Source organism: Perca flavescens, chromosome 2 (assembly GCF_004354835.1).
Source record: "Perca flavescens isolate YP-PL-M2 chromosome 2, PFLA_1.0, whole genome shotgun sequence".
Classification (NCBI taxonomy): domain Eukaryota; kingdom Metazoa; phylum Chordata; class Actinopteri; order Perciformes; family Percidae; genus Perca; species Perca flavescens.
In genome coordinates, this window is record NC_041332.1 from 39,433,631 (window position 1) to 39,451,043 (window position 17,413).

Consider the following 17,413-nt stretch of genomic DNA (forward strand, 5'->3'; position numbering starts at 1 on the left):
CACACACACACACACACACACACACACACACACACACACACACACACACACACACACACCACAGGCTACAGTGAAATATTCAAGTTGAGATGGAGAGGGGATCCTGGGACTTATTAGCCTGACAAGCCAGACCCACATCAAGATGTTGGATCTGGGAACTCACCATTGACAGGGCTCAATGCGAGGGGCGGGATAAACGGTTGTCTTTCAAATTCCCTCTGCATGCAATAGGATAGCGCTACAACCAGGCAGAGCAACGAAAAAGGTAGCGAAGCTAGTTGATGGATTAAACTTTTGCTGTATCTGGTCGGCAAAACTCCGAACACATCTTCCTTTTTTAAGAATGATTTCAGTGCCGTACATTTCTCAAAGAAAAGCTTAACTCCAAGTCTTCCAGAAGACCGCTGTTCCCAGCAGCAGTAGCCATTAGCCCGCCCACCGACCCTATACACAATGTGATTGGCCTGACCAGAGTTTGGTTTTTCCAGTCAGTATTCAAGTCAGTATTGTCACATACACAGCAGCATTGTGGCATTTGTCAACTGGCTGATTTTCTTTGACCTTAAACTGCATGTTGACACACCGGCCAGGGCCAATAAAAATTCAGCTTATTGCAGCAGAATAAGCCAAACTGCTCCCCAGCTTTAAAAGGGGAAACTTTTAATAATATACCAACAATAAAAACTGGGCAAAATCTTTTTTTTCTTCATTTGGCTGTACAGAGTTTATCTTTTTAAGACATTTTTTTAACTACAGTTACAGTTGGTTAACTTACAGCTCGGTTGGAAAATTACACCTAGTCATATTTTCAAATCTCCAGTTAGGTTTTAGCACTGGCTTAATGTAGGGCCCTATGAAATTGGTCTTATAGCTTTTTTAAATTCTCAATTTCACGCATCCGTACAAGATTTGATCACGGAAACTATTCGGCTCTACATTAAAGCTGCCATCAGGCTGTAACTGGCCCCAGCCGGGCCCCCGTCGAAAAAAGACGCTTGCTACCGGGCTAAACAACTTTTCTGGGGGAAACAAATGGGAAAATAAATGTCCAGTGTACACAATTGTTGTTCAAATCAAATGCCAATTTATGAATTGATCTACATGAAAATATTTGTGAATGTTCATTCTTCCGTCCCACAGGTGGTCCAACCCAAATGTCAGTAGCTTTAATGATGCCTTACTCAGCATGTGTTTGGAATACAATCAGTGTGCCAGTCATGGTTATCTGGAGCCCCAGTACACTGTCAACTTTAAAATAAACTTACATAACAATGTGCTCCAATAAGTCAACTCTTAGATACCTCTGGACAGTGTAGAGACCAGGAAACAAACTAAGTTGTGTTTACATCTCTTTGCACATTCTTGCTTGTTGGTAATTCAACTAAATGGGAATGTGAGAAAGTTACAGAAAGTTCACTAACTATAAATTCTTAAAGCACACATCCAGCAAACATGGATACAATTACATTTGAAACATGAGTTATCTGTCAAACTTAACTGGATTTGATCGGAAGGGTTCAGTTGGACCCAGGATAAATATTATTACATTAGTGTGGATATCAGGTCCTTTTACAATGTTGACAGTACACTGAAACATAACAAAAACAAAATTAAATGGCTTATAATAAACAATACTTTTTGTTCTTATTGATTCTATTCCTGGTTATGACCAAAAGTTCAAACTGGTTAAAGACATCTCCATTCAGACTGTAAATATGTACTTAATACTACTACACATTCTCTTCCTTTAACTCCATCATGGCTGAGAGAGCAAACTTGTATTTTAAAAAAAGAGCCTTTTTTATTTTAAGCTGGATAACTTTGAATTCTCTTGTTTCTAAATAATGATCCCTTGTGGCACATTTGTGTTTTATGGAGTGATAGGGAAAAAAATTATTTAAGACTTGAGTGCAACTGATTGGAACAACAATCCTTGAAAATGGTCCAGGATTAAGCGTGAACGTTGTAACCGGCAGACACAGACCGGGCTGCAATGTTGTCAGACCATTAGAATATTAATCTGAGCCTGTCAATGGCAAAATGAGCACTTTTGTGAAGGTAAATACAAGCTGCACAATTGTCCTATTAACTTAACATTGTAGCTTGTTTTGCCGCTGCTGACTGCAGAGATCTTGCTTAATACTGGACCAATGTCAAAGATTGTTGTTCCAGGTTGAAAAAAATGGTAGTTGACCCTTTAAGGTTTTGTCTACTGTTTCATCAGATTTCAATTTCAATACCCTCATCAAGCCTGTGCTGTACATTATTTCAGGCTGGTTTCATGTAACATTTATCCATCTCACAGTAGTAATAGTGCATTCCTTAAACAAAGTACAATTGATAGTAATTGAGCAACCTAAAATCTGCATCCATATATTAAAAAAACAGCGTTTCTGGCTTTCTGCAAAAAAAAAAAAAAAAGGTTTAAATAAAAAATGTCAAGATGTCTTTCAGAGTCATAAAGGTGAACTGAAAAACAGCCAGTGAGGTGTCTCCCCTCTCTGTGATTCCCTTCAGACAGAAAAGGAATGAGACAAACTACAGTTTGAAAACAAGAGACACAAGTCAGTCAGTTATCTCGTCACAGTTTGATTCCGCTCCCCTCCAAGTGTTTGAATAAATATATTTATTTATTTTGAAAGTGTAAGAGCAGTCATTACTTCTCTTACCTTCCAGCCAGGCGACTGGGTTCCCTTTTCTAGTCAGGCAGTAATAAACACAGCCTCACCCAAGTCTGGGTCCTTGCCATCGTCCCCACGGCTGGAGGAGCAGCTGCTGAGGTCGGCCACGCCTGACTCCAGGTCGCTGCGGGTGGAGAGGTCATCAGGAATGGGACTCTTGAGCTGGGTGTGTGGCCCTAGAGGCAGGGTGAGATCGGGGTCCTGGGTCGGAGTCTTCCGATTGGCTGGTTCAGAAGAGAGCGTGTGACCGTTGTCCTGTGCAGGGCTGGTGATTGTATCTGTGTAGGTGGTGGGCGGGTCCGGCCCGCGGTGTGTCTGCCGCAAGTGGCTAGTCCTCCTCCTCGGAACCTCGATCTTCTCCCACATGATTGGCTTCCCTGTCAAGGCTGCGATCCTCTGCAGAGACAAGAGAACAACAAGACATACACTTTCTTTTATTCAAGGTCTTCCAAGTCAATTCTCATCAATGTTAAGAAACTCCTCTCTTTCTCTTTGTCTATGTATACAGAGTGGGTCATTCACACCAAAAAAAGCGATCCAGTGATTTTCCGCAGGGTGGTATGGCAGGACGGGGGGGGGGTGTCAATGAAACGGCTCGTTTGTGTGACGTCCCGTGCATTCTTTAACCCCCCAAAGCACAAGTAGACTTTATATTTCACAATTACTGTTTTCCGTCACTTGAAAGATGCTTATTTCAAGAAAGAAAAGAGACTTTTTAGACAGAGTGAGTGCTTTGTTGTTGCAGGAAACATTCAGGCAGTTCAGTTCTTGTTTTTCATTTTTTACCCTCATAATGTTTTAAAACTTTGTTGTGGCAGAGATAAAGGTTGTTTCCTCTTTCCTGTACAGGACTCAAACCATAGCTCAAAACTAAGGGTGTCACGAAATTAAGTCACAATCTTGAATATCTAATAAAAAAATGGAATTGTCGATATTGCCGCGCACCAATGTCACGTCCGGTCGGCTTGTCAAGTGGAAAAAAACACACGTGTTGAAGTGCTGCAAATCAGTCAGCCTCCTGTAACTTAGCTAGAGCCGGTCAAAAGATAGCATGGCAACTGCAGATGCTTGAGACCCATCGACAGAACTTGAGCCCCCCTTCTCTTTCACTGAAGTGTGTGAAAGTGTGGAAGTATTTTGGATTTCCAGTGAGTTATGTTGACAACGTTCGCGCTGTTGACAAAAAAACCACAGTTTGCAAGCTCTGCTTTGTGCGTGTACCATATTCTGTGTGTTTACCATTGCACATTAGCCTAGCAGCTAGCGAATATTCCTTCTGCTTATAGCTTTATCCCAACAAAACTGCACGGTTGAATTTCAGCCTGCATGCATGTTTTGTAGCCTAAACAGCAGCTTATATTGGTTATATTAGAGAGAGCAACAAGTTAGCGAACTGCCCGAGTCGGTCTGCTCAGCTGCTGTGCTGGCTTGATGGTGTTTTAAGCCCCCAGCAAGCCTTCAAGGCAGCGCTGCCACTGTCATCTTCAACCATAACCATTGCCTAATCCTGGAGCCTTCCAGGCAGCGCTGCTGTCTGTAAACTTTTCTTTTTCTTTTTACTTTATTGACAAATGGTCAAGTTTCCAATTGACTGAAGATATGTTATTGTTACATTATGTTGTTAATAAATATTTTAAATTTGACAATGAAATGTGGTACATTGCCAACAAAGGTCAGATATTATATTAGATACAAGTCTAGTCTAAAAATGGCATAGCAACCTGTGCTTTAAAAAGTAAAAATCGAACCGTGACCTTAGAATCGAAATGTAATCGAAGGAGGATTTGGAGAATCGTGACACCCACACTCAAAACACACTGACAAGTCTGATTTCCGGTTACATGATCGGCCACCGCAGCGTGACGTGGGATTGCGTTTCTCCAAAAGTTGAGTCGTTCTCAACTTTTCGCCACAGCCCCGCTGCGTTTTTTTGAGTTTCCACCCTGCGGCAACCCCCGCCGCAACCTAAACGCACTACCCCCACTTAAAATGACCTGCATTTTTGCTGGACCATCTGACTGATGTGTAAACGCAGCCTAAGGAGGTTGGAAATGTGGATAGCTGAATTTCAATTGGACTCTAGTGATTAGAGACATAACTCAGTTATTCTCACTATAGCCAGACATCATCTAAACATTACCCGAAAGAGCTGTATGGGAAAACCCAAATGTTGGAATCAGTTGGACCGTATATTAAATAGTGTTTACCCTGTCAGCTGCCGATTACAAAGTATGTTTAATGTCTGATTCAGCCCATGTCTGAATAGAGCAGCTCATTGTCCGGAGAGAATTCACAGTGAGTGGGCGTGTTGATGACGTTCCTGCAATGCGGCTGGTGCCAAACCTTTTTTATTTTATATTTATTTATTTTTGGTCATTTTAGGCATTTATTTTTTCATAGTACAGCTAAAGACATGAAAGGGGAGAGAGAGGGGGAATTGACATGCAGTAGGTTGGAGTCGAACCCGTGGCTACTGCGTCGAGGAGTAAACCTCTATACAGTATACTGGCGCATGCTCTACCAGGTGAGCTATCCTGCCGCCCACCTGGGGCCAAACCTAAGGAAAACAATCATCAGAGGGTAAAAAAAAAGAAGAATGGTGATTTACAAAAAGGGTGGCAGTAGCTCAGCCTGTAGTGAGTTGGGTTGGGAACCAGAGTCCCCGTACGGACCGAAGTACAGAGTGTGGACTGGTAGCTGGAGAGATGCCAGTTCACCTCCTGGGCACTGCCAAGGTGCTCTTGAACAAGGCACTGAACCCCCCCAAACGTTCAGGGTGCCTGTCCAGCAGTCGCAGCCCCCTCACTCAACAGTAACAACGGTGCTTTTCAGGTGTTAAGCTAATCACTCCGCCTAAGTAGCAGTGCTTCGCCTTCTGAGAATATAGTTCCCAGTATGTATACGATTAGAAGATAGCTGTATTTCATGTAACCTTGTTATTTGTGCACACTGTGACTATACAAATCACAACATGTAAATAGGAAAATGTAGCATTATTTTGTCACTTATTGGGAGCAGTAGGCTAGATGGAGCCGGTTACCTCCAGGATCTGTGCTAAGCTAGGCTAGCGGTGGGTGCTTCAAACAGAGGTACGATATGCACGGAGATGAGAAGGGTATGTATGGACTTATCTAACTCTGGGGGATACGGTGAATAAGCTAAAGTCCCAATAAGTCGGCGTGTTCCTTTAACAGCGCTGTGCAATGCAAGAAAATCTCAGAACTGAACTGGGCAGACACAGCAGTTTTTATCAGACTCACCCTGGGTCGGGTTACTTAAGTCTACTGCTAACTTATAACACTAATAACATTACCGTCGCCAAAATGGTCCCGCGAATCAAATACCCTACTTCACCGTTCACCGTCAAGCCACTAAACATGTATGGAAATTAACACCTCTGCTGGTTTACAATCATACGACACGACACAGTATCTCTCTCTCGGTCTCTGCACACACACACACACACACACACACACACACACACACACACACACACACACACACACACACACACACACACACACACACACACACACACAGTCCGGTTCTGGTGGTTGATGAATGCAGATATGTGCTGATTAGCTCTCATACCCGCCCAGGTGGTTAGCACACTTTTGTCTGATTACTCCACATTTTCATTGTGATATTTTGTGATTACATTCTGAATCTGCAACGTTCTCTGTCAGGTAAATCAGTAAGTCAGTAGTAAGCTATACAATGGAGTTGCATATGAAGTGGTTTGGGGTCCTTCTGTAAGTAATTTTGGGGTACAATTTGGTTTTGAAAAATTCTACAAGCAGCAATACTACAGGCCAAGCAATCAGCCCGTTCCAAACAGCCACATTTTCAACAAGCACTGTACTAGTTAGAGTTTGATTTAAAAAAGGGGAAAGAAAACTATGTGATTTCAGTTGGACTTTCTGCTCAGACAATTGTATTTAATCTTTTATTTAAACAGATTCATTTTGGCTAATGGATGTTGAATATAACAGGGGTCATGGTGGTGTCAAAAAGGGGTGTCTTTGTGTGTTGTATGCCTTGTCTGGAGCCCAGGTGGTGGTGGTGGGCGGTTCCTCCTGGCGGTACCTCCTGATGATTGGTCAGCTCCTCCTCCAGCTGCTGGGACTCCTCCCTGACAGCAGACAGAAAGTTGGCAGGTGACTGGCGAGGAGGTGTTGATTTCTCCGTGTGGTTATAGAGACCCTTCCACATTCTGGAGACAAAAAGGAAAGGCAATAAATACATAGGACAGCAGTATTTATTTTGCCTTTTTTACTGTCAAATGACATGACTCAACAAATGTAACAATGTAAATGTCATAAAAACCAAGGACTCTGTGTACACAAACAATATTCTTAATGCTGGAGTTCATGTGTAGAGCCCCTGGTGATACTTCGAGCAAAGTTTCATGTTGTGTCGCGCCTTCTTAGTGTTTTAAAAATAGCGATTTTGATGTGATCATAGTAGTGCCCCTAGCACTCCCATTCAAAAAGCCATTTGACCGAAAACGAAAATACGGTAAATCTTAAAAGTGGCACTTCCGTCCTAATTATGCTTTTAAACAAAAGTTTGACTCAGGTACGTTCACAAAAAGACCCTAGGTTGCATTTTGGCGAGAGTTACGCTTTAACTACTAATAATCGGTATTGGCCTTGAAAAAACAGTATCGGTCGACCCCTAATAAAAACTACAGCCATATGTACCACTACATACAGTATTTATCATACACTTCTGAACCAAGAATAATTTTAGCTTTCTGTGGCAGAATCACAGACTGTATAATATTAATGGACAGAGCATGTGTGACATCACCCATTGGTTTGTGGAGATCTGCAACGAGTCGTCGAGTTTGCCATTACGAGCGCAGCCATCCTGGTTGCGGATGTGACAATTTTAGACGAGAGGGAGGAGTGAGGGAGGAGCCCTTACACTCTATGTTACGTTACGTTTGATAATTAAAAATTGAACATCATTCTGTATTGCAGAAGACTTAAAACTAGTGATTGAGACCATAAACTCATTATGAAAATGTTTACTGAGGTAATAAATCAAGTGAGAAGTGGGTCACTTTCTCATAGACTTCTATAGAAACCGACCTCCTTTTGCAACCGCACGTGTCGCCCCTGCTGGAATTCAGATAGAATGCAGGTTTAAGGCACTTCCGCATTTGCAGCACTTTGCCAAACCGGATGCTTTGTCCATTAATATTATACAGTCTATGGGAAGAATACAGTCATGTGGTTTCACTGGGTGTGTTTGTGCAGCAACTCACTTGAAGCAATAGGGGGTGGTGTTTGGTCGGAGAACGCCCTGACTCTGGCTCAGCTCAGCCTGATACAAAGGGTTGGTGTACTCAGCCCTGTCCTTCCACAGCTGAGGCCACACAGAGTGACTCCGCTCACGAAGCCTGTAGTCAAACAACACACACCAACCAACAATGCAGTCAGCAACTTTATGATGCTGGAGAGTCTGGAGAGACTAGTGCTGGTTTTCTAGGTATATATTCTATAGCTTTTTAATTAGTGGTGCACAATATATCGGCCGCCGATATAATATCGGCCGATATGGTCATTTTTTTACACATCGGTATCGTTCCGATGTCAAAATAGGGCCGATGAATAGGGCCGATGTGAATCATTCCTGTGTATTTGACGTGTGTAGGCTTAGATGTGAGTGTGTGAGAATTCAGATCTAAATCTGACCTGTGGAGGGCAGTAATACGCTTAACAGCGTCTATACTGCTGAAATCAGAAGAAGAAGAAGAAAAAGTGTGGGCGGGGATGTTGGTTTTTGCAGACGGAATCTGCGGCGAAGTGGGACACTGGAAACTTTAGTAGACCACCGGCTCTCGGTGGGCGGGGGAGAGATGAATGTTCGGAAATAAGAGGTTGCTGTTCGGTTGCTGCGGCCCGCCGTACAGCTTAGTTTGACCAGTGGGCAGCGGCGGCGGCCGAAGTGGGCAGCAGCGGCGGCCGCCGGAGTGGGCAGCTGCGGCGGCCGGAGTGGGATCATGGGGGGACATTCTCAGCGGTGAAACGCAAACGGGGGCTGGACCTAGCTAGGTGGAAAACTAACGCTAGCCAGCCACCTGTTCCATCGATCCTGGTTGCAAGTGTCTGCTCATTATACAACAAACTGGAGTACATCCAACTTAAACGAAACTCCAATCGCGACTTCAGAGACTACTGTGTTTTTCTTGTTGTGGAAACATGTCGCCGGGTAAGAGTGGAGATTTTGTTAACAGGGACTTGTGCAGAAATTAGCTGCTTGTATCCAACTAAATGCTAACTGCTGGGGAAGTTTGTGACTAGTAAATGCCGACCGTTCTACATTTCACGCAAATTTACAACTGTGTTTATAATCTGCTACATTTAGCTATTGCACACACACGTAAAGTTCAGCTAATGCATACTAGCATTAGCGCTTGGTTGACTGTAAACACCTGTTTCGTATGTCGTTTTTATATATTTTAAATGTGTAACCATTACAGCCACGGTGAAATGTTGTTTCGTGTATATGGTTGAAATGACAATAAAACACATTTGGGTTGAGTTGAATGCTGCCTCACTGTCGGTCTGTAGGTGGATGTGGCTTGGGAGTAGAGTCTAAGCAGCGAAGCAAGTGCATTCTGGGATTTGGTGTCTTTCATCCAGATGAGCAAAACACACATTTTCTGGCTTATCTCGGCCTACAAGGCACCAATTTCTATAATTTCAAGGGTTAGGCCTAACCTTTAAGTACTCGGCAGTTACTGTACTTCCAATTCAGACTGCAAAAGCCAGTGTCTGTTCAGTCTAGGGCTGGGCGATATATCGATATTAAAAATATATCGATATATTTTTAAATGAGATATGGAATTAGACCATATCGCATATATCGATATAGTTCAAATGTGATCCTTGCTCCCATAGATATATACACAGATGTCGCCTTGAGGTTCTAAACATACGTCAAAACCGCCGCCATCTTGGAACAGAGGTCCGAAGCATTCAGATCAACGCTAAAGATGCCGGACTTTTGTACTGCTTAATTATGTTCGATAGAGGAAATGAAAAGAACAAACAGCAATGAATAACATTTAACAGGTGACAATGTGTTTTATGATTATGTATGCCGCCTTCGACCAGCAATCTGAGCTCCGGCGGCAGCGGGAGGCGGAGAGCTCCGTGGCCGGCCGCAGCGTCTCTTCCCCCGGGTAAAACACAGCTTTGCCTCGCTGCTGCGCCGGTCCCCGCTGATCCAGATCGGACCAGCCAAAGACAGAGTGGTGATCGGTAGGATCTTACACGTAGTCCAGGACGACCTGTATGTCGATATCGGCGGAAAGTTCCACTAAGTTTGCCGGCGGCAGGCGGACGGAGAGAAGCTACAGCGGGGCAGCAGAGACCGTCTGCAGCTGCAGGATCTGGAGCTCAGTGCCCGTTAAAATGACATGTAACGCATAAATACATACAGAAATAAATAGTGGAGGAATGAGCCTGGACATTTCAGTCTGTTTTAAACTTCACCTTGAAGCAGAAACTCTTAGTTCAGAAGGGTGAAGTTTCCGTTTGGACTCAGATCTGTGAACCGATCATAATAAATATTCTTTGTATTAACACATTAATTAGTTTCTTTGTTTTGTAGTCGATAGTTCATCTTTTAGTTTACTTAAGTGGAAGCAGTATCAAGTGGAAGAATGGGACTATAAACCTAGGCTTACAGGCATGAGGCATTACATTTTGAACAAAAGTAGATTATATTAATATCAAAAGCTTAATTGACCTTTGGAGCGAATCACAAATATGGAGCTTTGATTTCAAAAAAGGTACTCCTGTTATACAGTATTTAGGTTTACATTTTATTATTTGAACAGCTGAGCATTTAATCATGAACCAGGTGAAGAAACCGGTTTATTATTTATTTGATTTTGCAACTGTTTCTATGAAACTACTTGTGACATGTCATATTTGATTTTGGCTTTGACTGAACATTTGCTCTCACTTTGCGGAAAAAAATATCGGGATATATATCGTATATCGATATTCAGCCAAAATATATCGGGATATGACTTTTGGTCCATATCGCCCAGCCCTAGTTCAGTCCAGTTTTTTCTGGCTCTATTTTCACATTTTACCTCTTTCAATACTTTTGGCTTTGGCCATTTAAGGCCTACTACTGTACTTTAAAGTTTTGAACTGTTGTACAATGTTCACAGAATACAGTGACTTGGTCTCAAGTGAGTTAGATGTTTATTGTGAATACTCAGGGTTGGCTTATTCATAGTGTGAATTCAGGACACACTTGTATCCTTTTAAAAATGTATTTTTATATAAATATTTATTTTTTCTTCTGAAAATCTGATGACAGTCATATTTTGCACACAGGTAAAGGTGCCCAATATCAGTTATTTAAAAAAAACATTAAAATTAAAAAATTTAATAGTTCCTTATTTGATTATCATAAAAAAATTGTTCTATACAGAGATATCGACATCGGTAAATATCGGTATCGGCCATAACAGCAATATTAATATCGGTTATCGGTATCGGCCACAATTTTCACATCGGTGCATCACTATTTTTAATGGCTATATGTACCAATCTGGATCTTCAAAATCCCAGAGGCAATATGTAAGTTTGAATACTCTGTATATACTCAGCCTAAATCATAGTGAGGGTCAGCACTCTTATTAGCTCATCATTAGTCTTGCTTTGCCAGCCTTCCTCCACAGCGCTGCAAAGGAGGGTCTGGCTAGTCCACACAGCATTCCGGGATGGGAGAGAACATGCTCTGGTTTATTGGCATTTCTTTAAAACAATCACAATGGTCATGTGCGGCGCTAAGCGTCGGACAGAGATACGGTGCTGCTGCAAAATAGACTTGGGAAGGAACTTGTACGTTCAAAAGTTGTTTTAGTCGCACAACAGAAAATCATATTGGACAGATAGTCTAGCTAGCTGTCTGGATTTACCCTGCAGAGATCTGAGGAGCAGTTAACCATAGTCCTCAGAAATCCACCCGAGTTTAAAATTACAACACAAAGAAAGCAGACGGTAACGGACATCCGGACAAAGAGAGTGTCATCCGGTGGAATTTCCGGCGGCAACAGAGCAATCCCAGAAGTACAACATTGTGGATATAGACTAGCTCATCATTATCCTATTGGACAAAATGAAAAGAACTTCACTTCCCTTAAAGCCGCAGACATCCAGACCCATGTGCCTGAAGTTAATTCAGGACAGGACAACTCTGACACCAAAAAGGCCATAAAAATGAATTATAGGTGCAGTAAGTAAGACTTATAAAACTATGTTCCAGTAGAACTAGATGAAGCAGGTAATAAAAAAAAAAAAAAGCTCCTCTGGCACCACCGTGCCATTTGCAAAAATCCACAGCTCCATGTTCAGATGCACCAATCAGCATTTTTTTCGGTCAGGTAGGCTCAACAACTACAACCAGATCCAGGTAACGGACCAGTTTATTTGTCCCTGATTCTGTCTGTTCCCACGTGTTGCAGTGGGCCCATACCTCTCGCTTCGCCTACCATCGGGGTGCCAGACGCACTATCACTCTACTCAGGCAGCCCAGCCTGGACAAGGACACCCGCGAGTATGTGGCAGGTTGCACCTCCTGCACCCGCAGCAAAGCCTCTTATCACGGCTCCAGACGGTCTGCTCCGTCCACTGCCTGTTCCTGGTAGACCTTGGTCTCACATCGCCCTGGATTTTGTCACCGGCCTCCCTGTTTCTCGAGGTAAATCTGTCATCTTGACTGCTGTGGACCTTTTTAGAAAGCAGCACACTTTGTGCCTCCCTTGGTTACCAGCCCCCACTGTTCCCTTTTCCAAGAGACTGACCTTGCCGTACCCACTGTTACTGAGCATATCCGCCGTTGCAAGAGGGTCTGGCAGGAGACTCGCATAGCCTTGGAACGCATCCAGGAGACCTCTCAGCAATCGGCAAATAGACACAGGCCCTCCCTACCAATCAGGTAAGTCAGATTGATCACAGAATCCAGCACGCTCTCAACCCGCTATATTTGTCCGTTTCCTGTTGAAAGGGTCATTAACCCCACTGCTGTCAAGCTCACACTCCGTTATGAAGATTCACCACACATTGCTCTCAAATTGCATAAAGATAGGAATAAAACTCCATAAAACAGTGGATATCATAACACAAATACAGTTTTCACTTAATACTATTTATAATAATTGATAATAAAATGAATAAAACATATCTCAAATGAGACTATACTTACCATTTGGACAGAAAAAACTATGCGTACTGTGCTTATTTCTGACATAGAAAGCAGAAAAGTGAACACCTTTGATTGAACATGTCTCTTTAGACCATCCAGTGCATATATAGTGTATCTGTGTATGTCAGTCCTACCTCATATCCCTGCGTTCCTTCTGGCAGTTGCCCAGGAAGGTCCCATACTGACTGGAGTAGACGTGTGTGTGTATGGATATGATGAAGCGCTCGTTGAACTCAAAGGCACATGGGAACTGCTCAGACAGCTGCCACACACACTCCAGAAACTGATCGATAACTGGAGACACCTCTTTAGGATCTCCATCAAGATGGGCGTACCTGCAGGGAAACAGCTCCATCACTGTCCATCACACTACACACTCTTCAAAAAATCATGTATATAGATTGTTTTGGTGACCGATTCTTTATTAAATATTGAACAGACATACATAAATATAAAACAGTCTGAATTCTAAAGAACTGTGTAAGACATTCACTTCTCAAATGGTCTCATAAATAGTAAATTTAAAATATACGTAGAGAAAACCTAAAAAGGAACATAGAGAATCTACTTTTGTCTGTACTGTTTGAAAATATTACTTTTGAGCTTATGTAAAATAAAATGTTACCAAACTGATACTATTTCACGAGTACCTCTAATGTTTTAATTTCTTATTCTCAGTTCAAGGTAAGGTTTTATATCACTAACAGATATATAAAGACAGTGGAAAACACATGCCTGACCTCTAGTGATAGTAATATATTTAAATTATAGTTCTTAACATTTTCTTTTTACAAATTATTACACATAACTTTCACTAAATGTATTAAAGACTGAACAAAGTTAAAGAACAATAGCAATAATATCAATGTTCTGATTAAATAGGTTGTACAATAGGCTAAGAACTTAATTTTAATGTGAATATGATAGAAAGTAGAGGTGTTGAAATTAATCAAATAATCGATGCATCGGGATGCGTGGACATGGACGATGCTGCATCGATGTCGTGGCCCACCATAATTGATTATAACGCAATAACGTTGCTCGTTCATTTTCCGGCCGCGGCATAAACATTCAAATGAAAAATAACATTCTCAGTAGCCTAGCTAACCCGTTTCACTCACTCACACTCACTCACACACACACACACACACACACACACACACACACACACACACACACACACACACACACACACACACACACACACACACACACACACACACACACACACACACACACACACACACACACACACACACACACAGAGACAGACATACGGAGACAGGCAGACAAACAAACAAACAAACAGACACACACACACGCAAAACGGCTGAGCGGAGACACGGGAGAGTGGAGAGGATCGCAAATCGAGAAGATGAAAGAAAACACTGAGCAACATTGAGAGACACTAGAGTAGTTAGCTTGGAAATGATCTACGTGTAATAACGAAGCTGAAGAGGTGTAGCTTCACTACGGCACTTTTCCTGTCTAACAGCAGTGGTTTAGAACAAACGTTGTGCTAGTGCGCCTGGCTAAAGTTGGAGCTATAGGACTAGCTAAAGTTGGAGCTAACAGCAGAGATTTGCGGGTTTGGAGGACGCTGATTTTGGACCGGAGAGGACGACAGCGTGTTTCCCTGCTGATGAGGACTTTGCCTTAGCTGGTGACTGGTTTTCCTTTTCGTGTTTGAGCTGTGTTTCTTGGACTTAACAGCTAACTGTAAGTTGGATTTCTGTGTTTTTGCTTCACTAAAGATAACGTTCTGCTGGCTGCTGCACGTCCATGTGAGCCCGCAACTTTTTTCTTCTTTTTCCCTCTCGCCATGTGTGGGAGACACAGTGGTTTAACAGGGTTTGAGTAAGTTTTACATTGAAACTGCTGTTAAGGAGGAATCATTTTGTGTAGCTGGAGTGTTTTAAGTGGAAACTAATATAGAAACTGGTAAAGGGGTAGTTGTGTGTAATATCATTTGAAGAAATATTGCAGTTAGCATATTTGAAGGGTGTGATTTGTATTATGTTTTTTTTTGTTATTCAATCTAACGGCTAAATGTTATTTATACATTTAAGTCATTGTTCAGTAAACAGTACCTTTTTTGTTAAAGGGGTGATGAATGATTATATAGGGTATTTCACACTGTTCCTTATGGTCTCCTAATGGGGTATGTAACATTGGTTGGGCTGAAAATGGCCTGGTTGATATTTTATTGGCCCTTATGCATCCCTGTGTTTTGGCCCTATTTGTAACAAGAGCTTTTCTTCCAAATATGGTATGCTCATGAATATTTAGATGAGCTGCGCGTTGATTGGTTGAGTGAATTGCCATTCACACACATTAGAGATGCGCGCTGATTGGTTGAGCGAATCCCCAATACACACACATTAGAGACGCGCGGTGATTGGTTGAGCAAATCCCCAATACACACACATTAGAGAAGCGACAGAATCTCATATTCCAGACACTGCAATGTTTCCTTACCAATAGGGCTGCAACAACGAATCGATAAAATCGATAAAATTCGATTACTAAAAAAGTTGGCAACGAATTTCATTATTGATTCGTTGTGTTGCGCAACTATTACGCCACTCAATAGCGGAGATTACAATTTTTTGTGAGTTGAGCGCAGAGCGGAGCGAAATAAAAGAAAAAAAGCGCAGAGCGGGGGTAGAGGAAATACGGAGAGAGACCGGAGAGACCCGTAACGTTGTTCTGAAACACTTGGCGGAGGCAGAGAAATCAGTACAACCCAAGTCATCCGAGGTGTGGGAGCATTTCACACTAAATAAATCAAAAACGTGTTAATTGCAAGATAAGCAAAAGCGACACGGCATGGCAGGGGCGCACCACGGTGATGAGTCAGCACCTAAAACGTAAACCTGTTGAGTCCTTAATGAGGTTGGAAGGGAGTTCAACAGCAGGGTAAAGTCACTACACTATCCTACTTCTGTTCCGTTCTGAAGTGAGGAACGTACCGTCCCTCCAGTAGCTCTTCTGGTGCTGCTGTTTACTCGTTATCCAGCTGACTAGCATGACAAGCTAGCATTAGCTTGTTAATAACAGTAATAAAGCAGGGGTGGTATAGTTTGCAAGACTTAAGACACGGTTTTATTCACTCGCCTTTTTTGGCCCATTAATTTTTCAATCTGTTGTCATGTATATATTATGTGCTTGTCCCATATCAGTTATTGTTGACAAATATATTAGTGTGTGGTGTATAAATGAACTTAACTTGCACTTACTACAATGATGGTAATAATTTAATGTGTGTGTGTGTGTGTGTGTGTGTGTGTGTGTGTGTGTGTGTGTGTGTGTGTGTGTCTCTGTGTGTCAGTCTGTGTGTATATGTATCTGCTATTTGGGTTACTTACCTTTACACAACTATTAACTAAAACAACAAGTATGTATGTATTGAGTTGATGTAAATTAATGCTTTTTTGTTTTTTTTTATCCGATTCATCGATTAATCGAAAAAATAATCGACAGATTAATCGATTATTAAAATAATTGTTAGTTGCAGCCCTACTTACCAAATTCACTTCTGAGACTTTTTTATGTGAGAAATCAACTATATAAAGCTCTGACATGGGCCGTTTTACAAAAATGTATGGCTAATTGCAAATTTGGTAAGACTGTGTGTCGGAGTTAAGCGCCGGTGCTGCTGCCTTGCCGCCCGGCCTGCCTTCCTTCACAGACCCCGGCCTGCTGTGAGCTCGATTGAGCTCCGTTACGGCTGGCAGCCATGCAACTCCCCTCTTCCTGCTAGCTAAATGGCCCGTTGTGTGAGAGTGAGAGCGCGGTCAGCGAGCTTGTTACACCAGCAATCTCTTACCACATGTTACACACATGTCACGCCACTTATACAACTAAAGATCTTATAAAGCTAACAATGCTGTCCGATTTCAAGTTAATGAATATTTGTGAAGATTAGCTAGGGGTTTCGATAGCTGCGACTGTCCCTTCAATCCTAGCTGTGTGTAGCTAGCTACAAATCACGGATAGTTAGCTTCATTTTTGGCGTAATTCGAGTATATTTAGCGCCAGAGCGCCGACAGCGGCGAAGGCCCTATTGAAACTGAAGGAATTATTAGGGCCCAAGCGCCGACAGCGGCGAAGGCCCTATTGAAACGGAAGGAATTATTATTATTTTCCCGTCAAATGAATTGGCTTTTTGAGGGGCTTAATATATTCAAAAACTCACCAAATTTGGCGGTCGCATCAAGTCTGGTGAAAATTTACGTATTTTAAGGGTTTTGGGAATAGGCGCATAAAAATGGCTCGCTAGCGCCCCCTAGAAAGTTAAGAAAATTGAGCCCCTGCAGTGCGTTTAACGTAGACTCACGAAACTTGGTACACATATGTAACATGTCAAGATGTACAAAAGACTTCATTAGAGCCATACCCTAAACCCAACAGGAAGTCCGCCATTTTTAATTAAATGTTCGAAATTAGTGCAATTTTGGCCATTTCCTCCTAGAGATTTGATCCGATCAACT

The 17,413-nt window shown here is 42.2% G+C and overlaps 1 protein-coding gene across 5 annotated transcripts in view; it reads right to left on the reverse strand.

Moving 5' to 3' along the window:
* Nucleotides 1-2,166: 2,166 nt before the first annotated feature.
* The window catches only part of mtmr7b (myotubularin related protein 7b), a 42,848-nt gene continuing 27,601 nt past the window's right edge, over nt 2,167-17,413 (reverse strand). For 3 of the 5 annotated variants that reach the window (XM_028603630.1, XM_028603613.1, XM_028603639.1), the window contains 4 exons: nt 13,055-13,255; nt 7,954-8,088; nt 6,768-6,894; nt 2,167-3,077 (listed from right to left, as the gene is read on the reverse strand). In XM_028603630.1, the coding sequence (XP_028459431.1) occupies nt 2,703-3,077; nt 6,768-6,894; nt 7,954-8,088; nt 13,055-13,255 (838 nt within the window). In that variant the 3' untranslated portion in view covers nt 2,167-2,702. Of the gene's footprint in view, nt 3,078-6,718; nt 6,895-7,953; nt 8,089-13,054; nt 13,256-17,413 lie in introns of all 5 variants that reach the window. The other 2 variants (XM_028603621.1, XM_028603647.1) reach the window with 2 other exon arrangements.